Raw genomic sequence first — 10,952 nt, 5'->3', positions numbered from 1 at the left:
TTATATGGCAATATATGAAAAGAAGCTGAATTCAAATATATATATATATATATATATATATATATATATATATATATATATATATATATATATATATATATATATCGCCAAGCACAGAATAGTAACTGGGCAGCCATGCCTTATTTACATAAACTGGGTCATATTTATAAGCAGCTTTCGCACAATGTTACCAGTTACATAAGACATTATCTTTGGGACGCACAGGTAAAATTTATGGTTTAACTGAACTTTAAAGTTTTATGGGGGGGAAAAAAAACTATAATTGTCTCCCATTTTTAGGTATTTGTTTTAAATTTAAAAAAACTTCTGTAATTCAGTTTATTGACAGGAGCTACTACAAATGCTATAGTTGTCTCGATAAAAAAAGAATTCAAACATACATATATCACCTTTTGTAAAAAATATACAACCTTGTATTTTCAGTAAGGACTAGATTTACTATGCTTTTGCACAGTTTGTAATTTGCACTGTTTCTTTCTAAGAGGAAGTCGGACTGTCTAAACTTTTGGATGGAAAACATTCCTTTTGCAAATAAATGGTGCTGACTTTGAGTAAAAGCTTACTAAACCCAGCCCTTCGGTTTTTGGTCAGTGTTCAATGCAGCTGAAGTTCACCAAAGTGTTTTTCAGAGTACAGAGACAGGAGTGAAAAAGAGGGCCACTTTGTTCCTTTGGCATAATGGGATGCATGCCACAGTTCACTCAGGAAGGTAATAGAAGCAGACCGAAACACAGATGTTGTTTGGAAAGCATATATCAATGCAGAAGTAAATTAACCTTTGTTTTCCTGGACCTGTGGAAAACAAGGGAAAAGGTAATTTATAGACCAAAACAAAGGCTGGACCACTGCAGCTGAGTCCTTCGTCTGTGGGCTTGTGTGTCAGTGAGTAACTACAGCCTTAAGGACAAAGTTTTCCTTGTTATTTACAGCACCACAGAAGGTGTTTTAATCCGGTCTCACATTTCTTTTTCTACAGTGTTACCAATAAGCAACAAATTAACATACACCATGGGTTTAGAAGCCGCTTTTCCGCATGGTGTGTATTATTTCTTACACAGTTTCAGTTTTTATACGGCCATTCATGTGTTTGTAATTTAATATTCATACTGTATATATGACATCTATTCTTTCTGTGTTTTACCCCCATTACATTTGAAGGGAAGGGAAAACCACACAGAAATTCAAATGAATGTTTATCCAGTATATTTGGAAATTCTGGGGCAGTGAATACTGTATGTGAAGGGTCCTTACACTGCAAAGAGTAGTACACGTTACTATAAATCTGGCCTAACCATATCGAATCTTAAATTAACCAGTGCTGTAGCTGAATTAGGTCCATACTATCTCCATACTTTATGTGTTGGGCTTACAAACGTTCATCTAAAACTTACCTTGAGCTTTCATCACCCAGAAGATGGGTATGCGATCACAGAGGGTCTGGAATGGTTTCCCTAATGTCAGGGGCTCCACTTGATTCCTTCCCAAGACACCTAAGAATTCTGTATGATATCTGGTCTGGTTACCTTGCAGCCAAAACTCATTGACCTAAGAAAAAAGTACACAGTATTCACTACCTGGCAATCATTATGTTTTAAGAATCCATCAAGTGTGGCCTTGATGCTTTCCCCCTGGGTCCTCATTACTCCAGCAAACAGTCCACAATGACTGGTAATACCTCTACCCGAGATCCTATTTCTTCACTAATTATCTCATGGAAACCGAGATTTGCATGTGTTTTTCCATCGTTTCTTTGGATGGAATAAGAAACATGCAGCATGTGGTGCTCTGTGTTATAGAACACAGACTAGCTATCAAACCTGGACAAACCATTGAATTGAAACATAAGAAAAGCCATTTTTCACAATACAAACCTGCAGTAGTGCACGCTGCTAATGTTTTAATATATTACTATTGTAGCGATCTTTGTTAACGCAGGCAGGCGCATCACACAGGGCGAGGCAATCCACACACAGGCACAGGGCGGGTGCAAAGCCGGGACCTCTCGGACTAAAGCATAGCACTGATACCGCTGTACAAAAGAGCCGGCTCCTTTGCAAGGAGTGTATATCGGGTTTATGTCCCTGTGTGTGATTACGTCACCTACCAGCCCTGCTGCTGCCTTCCCCCGTGCACGCTACACTCCCCCCTGCCAGCCTCAAGTCCACTCCGGGCTATAGGGCACATCCTGCACTCCACGCGGAGCGCCTTTACTGGATGCGCCGCTCGGGAGCCCCTATACTGTTTTATTATTAACATACAGCTACAGTCAAAAGTTTTGCATCACCCTATATAATTAATTGCTTCATAAAATTGAATGAAACCTGCTGAATAATGTTCATTAACATACATGTTGAATTACATACAGCTTTGTAGTTTACCATTTTGTAGTTTCTTTGCTTACATGATGTTAAATAAAACATCTCAATTCTGTTCATACAGTTTTTTTTCATATTATTATTTCTCAATCCTAAAATTCTAGATAATGAAAAACTTTTGGCCATAGCTGTAGGCTACATCAGTAAGAGCCAGCACCATCTAGTAATCTTTACCACTGGATCAAGTTTCTCTTTGTTTTTGCTGGCATTACACTGCTCTGAGTTTGCATTTTGTGGAACCACCTAACTTGTGTGCAGCCTAAAGCTTGTGTACTATATGTATAGATAGATAGATAGATAGATATTAATAAAAAAAACATGTTTTTGGTGGAAATGTCAAGGAGCCTGTTGCAGATCCCACTGCTCTGCAGCACTGAGTCTGAATACAACATGATCCAAGAAAAACTGTATAACAAGTATAACACCCATTATACTGTATAACACCCATTCTACTGAAACCAAATCTAGTGGCTTCATTCCATTAACTGTGTTTCTACATCATTACGTGTGTATTACAATAAGGATTAAAACAGACATACCTTTGTCTAATCTTCCTGTAATAATATATTAGATGGTAATGGGATCAGGCCTCTGCAGAGCAAGCCTTGTTCCAAGTTATTTGTTTATTTAGCAGACGCCTTTATCCAAGGCAACTTACAGAGACTAGGGTGTGTGAACTATGCATTAGCTGCAGAGTCACTTACAATTACGTCTCACCTGAAAGACGGAGCACAAGGAGGTTAAGTGACTTGCTCAAGGTCACACAATGAGTCAGTGGCTGAGATGGGATTTGAACTGGGGCCCTCCTGGTTACAAGCCTGTTTCTTTAACCACTGGACCACACAGCCTCCAAGTGTTCTTTTCCACTACCTGTCCATTACACACTGTCTACAGAAATAAAATGTACACCGACAAGTGACACTGGCAAGTTTCTGGTTTCTGATTTTACATTTAATTTGCTTCAGCCGTCAGCATTGTGGGGGAGCCCAAGGGATTAAAATGCGACCATCATGCAATTAGCAGGAGAAGATCACACCGATAACCCTACGCAGTACAGCTTGAAGAAGTCGATTTTGCACATACGCATACTGTACCTTATGTTTGGACATATTCAGAATGGTCTGGACATTTTCTAAATCGTCTCTCTCCATTTTTCGCAGAAAGCAGGTGTCCTGGTTCTCAGGTCTGTAACATAATAAACCCTGGAAAAAAATACTGAGCATTGAATACCATCAATAACCTCCATACACCACTACACTATTCATACATGAACACCCAGATGCAATGGCTTACTTGTGTAGATAAGAGGGTTTAAGTAAAGAAAATCTTCTGGCAGCCTTCAAGGTCTCAGGTTGGAGTTAAGTTCTATTTCTGAAAAAGGATGCTGCTGACTGGTAAACTATATCATGTTATGGGATTTCTGTTTTACTCTAATGTGTTTGTTATGACTACAGTCACTAAAAAAACAGATATAGTAAAGCATGTGACCATGTGTGTAGTCATATAGAACATGTTATTGTTATAGGGCAGCAGTGTGGAGTAGTGGTTAGGGCTCTGGACTCTTGGCCAGAGGGTCATGGGTTCAATCCCAGGTAAGGGACACTGATGTTGTACCCTTGAGCAAGGTACTTTACCTAGATTTCTCCAGTAAAAAACCCAACTGTATAAATGGGTAATTGTATGTCAAAATAATGTGTAAAAAAATAATGTGATAACTTGTAACAATTGTAAGTCGCCCTGGATAAGGGTGTCTGCTAAGAAATAAATAATAATAATACAGTATATTACTATTATTGCTGTTATATTGTAGGCATTTATAGTGTTACCCATTGTCAATCTTTTGTGGGAATTTCTGGTGATGTTGACTTACTCACATTTTGCAAGTCAAACAGCACTGCCGTAGTGTGGTTGGTTTGGGACGTTACGTAATATGTTACCACATCCCTCTGCTTGTCGACTAAGGCAGACTGGTTCACCAAAGAGCCAGACTGGTCTTGAAACGATATTCGAACAATCTGAAAAAAAGACTATATGGGATAGATTGGCTTATTGAACAAAACTGGCAGGGTTAGAATGATCTAGCAACCTTATTTTATTTTATTTTTTTTAATGACAGATATATTAAATTGTATTGAAAAAGGGACAAGTTAACAATTATGAAAAAAGCACTCCATACATTGCTTATTGGCGTTAAAGGAGAGGTAACAAATCAAGTCTTAACCTCATATTAATATAGTAGCATTATTAATGCTCTCTGTTTTGAAGATTGGTTTTTAAACTATGTTTTGGGATAAACAGAGTGTTCAATTACACTGTTAAAGCTCTAACTGGTTCTCTGAGTGGTAGGTCAAAACTGCCTTTTTGCAGCTAGGCCACTGTAGTGAAACTGAGCACAAGAAATGATTTAGCATCAGGAAGCAGCAGCAACTGTTAATTCTAGATCTAGAGCATTCTCTTTGAAATATCTGCATATTCTAAACTCAGCATAACATACAAGCACATACACTGATCTTCAACAGACGAAAAGAGGGACTGTAGTTGCATCTGTCTTAAACTTGGTAAGCAAACTTTAAAGTTGTATCTATGCTAGTTGTCTTTGTTTTTTTATATGTATATTTAATCACATCCGTAACTAACATACAGACAACAACATTTGTCTTGAATTCATTACGTTTCTTTTAGTATTTTTAAGTATATTTCATCATATTTGTCTTACCTTTTGGTTATTTGGTTTAAATCCTAGAATTCCTATAACAGTAATTGTAATAAAAGTTAATATCAAAACGGTGGTCAGAGATCCCCATAGAATCTTATTGGGAGGTTTTGATTCTAGTGCTGGGCTCTTGTCTTCCTTCTGTAAAATAAAAAACAGCAACTGTGTTTTTTCGGGGGTTATATTACCATGACAAATGGCAGAAAGGTATTTTTTTTAAAAATTTTATAAAATATTTTGTCATCTTTTCATCCTGATCAATTCAGCCATCAAATGCAAAAAAATGATTACAACTGAATCGGAAAACAAATTTTAAAAGTATAAAACTGTAAGTGACATCAATCCATCAATTATAAACATTTACCATTTCATCAAAGAATACTGTAAGTAACACAGTAACACATTTCAAGATCAGTCTGCCATTGTATTGCACATGAGCAGAATGACCTTCTTAATAACACACGTGTTGACAATGTATAACCATTTTCTTCATGGAAAAGAAAAGCACAAACGAATACCAACATAAGAGCATAAGAACATAAGAAAGTTTACAAACGAGAGGAGGCCATTCAGCCCATCTTGCTTGTTTGGTTGTTAGTAGCTTATTGTTCCCAGAATCGATTCTTGAAGGATCCCAAGGTGTCAGCTTCAACAACATTACTGGAGAGTTGGTTGCAGGTTCCCACAATTCTCTGTGTAAGAAAGTGCCTGCTGATTTCTGTTCTGAATGCTCCTTTATCCATTTGTGACCATTCGTGAAAATCATAAAATGAGGAGCTTGCTTTCGTTGCAAGTTGATTTAACAGTAAATCTACAGTACCAATAACCAGTAGATGCAGAACAATAAAATGCATACATATTAACTTCTGTATTTTAAAGCGAAATATATGTATTAAGACGTGGTCATTTACAATTTTGAATAAAGACGTAGTTATCCTGTTCCTCCTTACCGTATTGTGTGTATCCCCCCCTGCACATTGCCATAAAGCCCCCGAGCCTCTCCATACCTCTTCACTGTGCCCGCTGCTTCTGTGCGCTACAGCTGACAATGTTCAGATTGTACATGATCAGGGTGGAAGAATGAATGGACAGTCGCGTACCTGGGTGACATTTGCATTAGAGGCAAGCCGGTGTCCCTTGCTACAGCCCAGTAATCCAGAGCCACATGAACACCCCCCCACCCCCCCGAAATACAGTATAACAGACAATAGACAATAGACAAAGGAAAACATACTGTGGAGTTATGCTGTCAGCACCCAGAAAATAACAAGTTTTTTTTGTATAAGGAGAAAATGTGGCTGCCAGTGTCTAAGGTGACTCTGGGGAAACTGTAGTACAAAAAATAAAAGGGCTTAATGTGTAATGTGATACTGTAATTTTATAGTAAAGCATGACAATAATGACATATAAAAGCAATAGCTGATACAAAATTCCTGCAGTGAAAATTACTTTCCATATTATCAGATGAGACTGACATTATTCATGTTCAGAAAACAGCTAATATTTATAGTTGATTAATTATTGGCAATATATGAAATAAGTCAAATAAAAAAAAGTGATTCATGGAAGGTAGTTTAAAACCTGATGCAGATCTGCCATAGCTATACTCAAACAAAAAGCTTCCTTGAAGTGTATTTTGTCATTTCAATTTTCACGGGTATGTTTAAACCTGAGTATGAGGATAGAAAAGAGAGGTGTGCTCTAATTGTAGTTAAATTATTATATTAAGTACATTATAAAAAGCAATTATGTGTGGTGTAATAAAAGGGAGTTGAGCAACTGCAAATAAAAAGACTTAATTGTTTAAATGGCAATCAAAAGAAAAGTGTATGCAGATGGATGTTACATTACAACACTCTACAGTACTTAGTAAACATAAAACACATGGTTAGTGGTACTCTATCAGATATTTTATTGCATAGGTAATTACTGTTCTAAATGGAATACAGTGTGTTTATGGATTGCTACACACTAAAGAAAATCTGAACATCTGGACATAACACATCACTGGAGTTTTACAGCACACTGTCCAATTCAAGTAGACTGCACAGCTGTTCATGCTTTAACATATAACACAGAATTATTTTATACCATCCTTTAGTAGTCATTCTACAAACAGTTTTATATGGTGCACAGTGATCTTTAAATACTAAAATACTTTTTATGTTTAAAATATAGTGACCGTTATTTTCACTTTTCAAGATTTGTTTCATTCTCTTTTCCCCTGGATTTTCTTTGCACACAGTTCCTTACACTGGACATGAACACACATATGTATTATACATGTATAGCACAGAATCAGGGTTACAGTACTAGTCTCATCAAGGCTGTTGTATTGTGCACAATGACTATACCCATATACAATCACATACAATAATGGGTCTGTAGTCATAAAAGATGCAAAAGAATATCACAGGTTGCTAAAATCTTCGTGACACACGGTTGTCAAAAATTGTTTTATGTGTGATAAATAAGCATTTTCCCAACCATACAGCAATTTCAAGCCAGCGTCAGTATTTGACCAATAAAATGAAAACCGCAAACATAAATGAAATGTTACATCTCAATACTTTTAATAAATAAAACAAAACTACTGCTCTGTATTTTATTTCAATGTTGTTGATTTGGCCCCACCTGGGCTAAAATCCTGTCATCCGATTATAAGAGAACACTTGAAAGAAACAACAGTGCACAAAATTGCTCTATATGAATTGTCTGGATTTTCATAGACGTCTGTCTTTTACATTACATGTAATCCTAATAGCTGCCACACACACACTTCAGTTTCTTTCCTGCTGAAGTGCTAGGGTAGATAATATGACCACAGGTGTGTAAAAGACCACCTTTACAAAGCCACACTGATGAACGCATATGTCTTTTCCCAAAGCAGATGGCTGCTTTAGTCTTTGCTGCTGGCAGGAGGGATCATCAACAAGACTGTAAGGCTTTCTTAAACGTATTTTACGACTGTCGGCTGGTTTCACAGAGCCAGATTAGCGTTCATCTTGGCCCACTTTACCTTGGGTAACATTAGGTAGTCCAAGATTCATGCTTGTCTGGGCCTATGAAACCAGCCATGGCTGTTTAAATTAGGGATGACTTCATCATTAAATGGGAAATACTGTATGAAACCTGGTCTGTTGCTGACCCTGGACCTAAGGGTTAGACATGGAGGTGCTCTTATTTTATTGAGGAACAAGAATAAACCTGCTAGACTGCCTTTCTACAAACACACAATTCCATTACATTTAAGTCAGATACAGCATTGATTATACTAAAACTAGATCATTAATACTAGCTTAAGAATCTAAATACCACTGCCCACTACCAATGTATTCACAACACTGATAAAAATACAACTGAAAGTGCAGGTTTATGAAATTGGGGCAACTAAAAAGCTTAAAGTATTAAAGTTGTTTGTTATTGGTACATTCCTACATGACTGCCTCGGTCTAAATATCTATGCCCTAAAGAATTTACCAAGACTATCTTCAATGATTGTGCCTTCTAGGTTTTCTCAGTATTACCAATACAGTACTAATGATGGTTGAGAAATGTATTTACCTCACGTTCGTTTGAAAGAATTTTAAAAATAATATTACTAAAGATATTTTCTATTACTAAATATTTAAATCAGGTGAGTCCTCATTTGTAAACTTTCGCTGTAGGCAGGCCTGAATGGGTGCGGGTACAGTTGTTCTGAAAGCTCACTAAGTGAGAGTACAGCCTTGTCATCCCTGCAGGGCCGGCAAAAGGTCAGCAATGGTCTCCACGTAATAATCCGGGACCATGCCTGTCCGCTCAGGGCATTGGCTCTCTTGGTAGGCTGTAGCCTCGTCCAGATTGGAGACTCCAGTGAGGGTCAGCACGGTCTTCAGGCCACAGTTGAAGCCCAGCAGGATATCAGTGTCCAGCCGGTCACCCACCATCACTGTCCGGGCCGGATCAATCCCGTACTCACTGACCACGCAGTCAAACATAAAGTGGCTTGGCTTGCCAATGATCTGAGCCTTGCGCTGGGCTGCTGTTTCCACAGCTCGGACCAAACACCCCGTGCCTGAAGAGAAAAAAATCACAACAGCGGGATCACAAACACAATATGGTATATATAGAAAGCTCAACAACACGGTATACACAGCATTCCTGACATGAAACCAGTTCAATCAATACTCTGGTCACAGACAGAAAAGGCTGCAGTTCAGACTGGCTGAATGAAAGATGGGAGCACATAAAACTGCATATGCTGTTGCGCACCACATATCACCAAGTGTATGTTAACGGTGGAGGTATGTTTCATTTCCTCTTGATTTATTTACCTCTGTGTTGATCAACAGTTAGTACTGAAATATAAAACACCTCCTGGAAGAATGCTATTTGTAAAGGCTTGTTTCTATTTTAAGTTTTATAAAAAAAAAAAGAGATCTAAATAAATAAATAAACAGCAAACACAAAACTACATTAACAGACCTGGCACTGCCCTTCCTCCTTCCAAGGGCAGCCTGCTATCAGTATTAGTGCCCACAAACAGACAGTCAGGATTGTCGAGGTATTTGAGCGCTTTGGATAACTTCATGTAGCTGAAATGCTCATCAAACCCCACAACCACGGCTTTCACCTCGGGGTCCAAAGGAACATCAGCCCAGTCACTTTGCCCACCAAAGACTGGGTCTGGACCGGCCCCTACTGTCTGAATACCAACTTTCTGTAACTCTTTGCTTAGTGCATTGCCGCCTATAATGTACACTTTCCCGTCTAGTTTAGCGATGTTCTTTAGGTACACCGCCGAACAATATGCCGTGCCAAACACCTCTTCAGTTTTAGCCAGAAACCCCAGTTTTGCCATTTTCTCCGCATACATCTCCCTCGTTTTGGTGCTGTTGTTGGTGACAAAGAACACGCGTTTGCCGTTCTTCTTTAGTAAATTGGTCACCTCTGGGGCGCCGGGGATGGCCTGTTCCCCACGCCATATAACCCCATCACAATCAAACAGAAAATTGTCTACCGAATCCAGCAGCTCTTGGATCAGAGGACCGCTAAGCCTAGTGCATTTAGAGACAGCCATCTGATTTTAGTAATGAGTGCAGTGCTCGTTTTTTCAATCCAAGCTACAACCTACGCCTGTACAAGGAAGTCCCTGTCAAAGTCTAAAGGCTAAATGTAAATGGCAAAAAGCGGTGATGAGGATCTCTTGCTAGCTTCAGTGTCGCAACATCATTCCGATACTGTGGATCCCTCACATTCTCTAGTATGTGGATGACCTTCCTGTGTAATTTACAATGTAACCGACTGTACTTCCGCGCTTACTCTTAAAGGCACAGGCTTCAATTTAAGCTGCCAGTTCATATGGCAAATTAACTAGAAAAACATAAACACGAACGCAACTTAAAATATAATTGAGCAGTACGATTGTAATTCACTCTTAGAAAGCCCACACGAAGAATCAATACCAATTATTACCACTACATTTTAACCGGAAGTATTATGGCAATCAGACGTCTTTGTAATATATTTAGTACTGTAAATATGGGTAATTTTGCAAGTCACTGTGTTCTTAGGAAAAACATTTATCAGTGTGACAACAGAAATATATATTACCAGACATTCAGATAACAAGCTCATTATGATAGTCGTAGTAGTGTAGTATTGTTGTTGCAAACTTTAATAAATCAGTAGACTATAAATATATAACCTGCTTCAATATTTGACGTAGTTGTTAAATTGGATTCATTTATCCATAGAAATACTTCATACCAACCCCCCTCTCCCCCCCGACCTTGGCCCACCCACTTTTAGAAAGGCAATGGCGCCGTTGTCTTTGTGTAATATATTTGTATTTATTATTA

General features: G+C 38.2%; 2 protein-coding genes across 2 annotated transcripts; both read right to left on the bottom strand.

Annotated features, from left to right (window-relative positions):
• Positions 1 to 112: 112 nt before the first annotated feature.
• bricd5 (BRICHOS domain containing 5) lies at positions 113 to 6,114 on the bottom strand. The gene is made up of 6 exons (XM_059035295.1): positions 6,091 to 6,114; positions 5,113 to 5,250; positions 4,271 to 4,423; positions 3,491 to 3,598; positions 1,413 to 1,566; positions 113 to 813 (listed from the first exon to the last, which is right to left on the bottom strand). The coding sequence occupies exons 1-6, from the start codon at positions 6,112 to 6,114 to the stop codon at positions 719 to 721; spliced, it is 672 nt and encodes a 223-aa protein (XP_058891278.1). The 3' UTR covers positions 113 to 718.
• Positions 6,115 to 6,997: 883 nt separating this feature from the next.
• On the bottom strand, positions 6,998 to 10,605 carry pgp (phosphoglycolate phosphatase). Its single transcript, XM_034030154.3, has 2 exons — positions 9,577 to 10,605; positions 6,998 to 9,166 (listed from the first exon to the last, which is right to left on the bottom strand). The coding sequence occupies exons 1-2, from the start codon at positions 10,169 to 10,171 to the stop codon at positions 8,841 to 8,843; spliced, it is 921 nt and encodes a 306-aa protein (XP_033886045.2). The 5' UTR covers positions 10,172 to 10,605; the 3' UTR covers positions 6,998 to 8,840.
• Between the last annotated feature and the right edge of the window lie 347 nt (positions 10,606 to 10,952).

This window comes from Acipenser ruthenus, chromosome 13 (assembly GCF_902713425.1).
Source record: "Acipenser ruthenus chromosome 13, fAciRut3.2 maternal haplotype, whole genome shotgun sequence".
In the NCBI taxonomy this organism is placed as follows: Eukaryota; Metazoa; Chordata; class Actinopteri; order Acipenseriformes; family Acipenseridae; genus Acipenser; species Acipenser ruthenus.
Note: the sequence above shows the minus strand (reverse complement) of the source record. Positions and strands in the feature narration are given on the sequence as shown.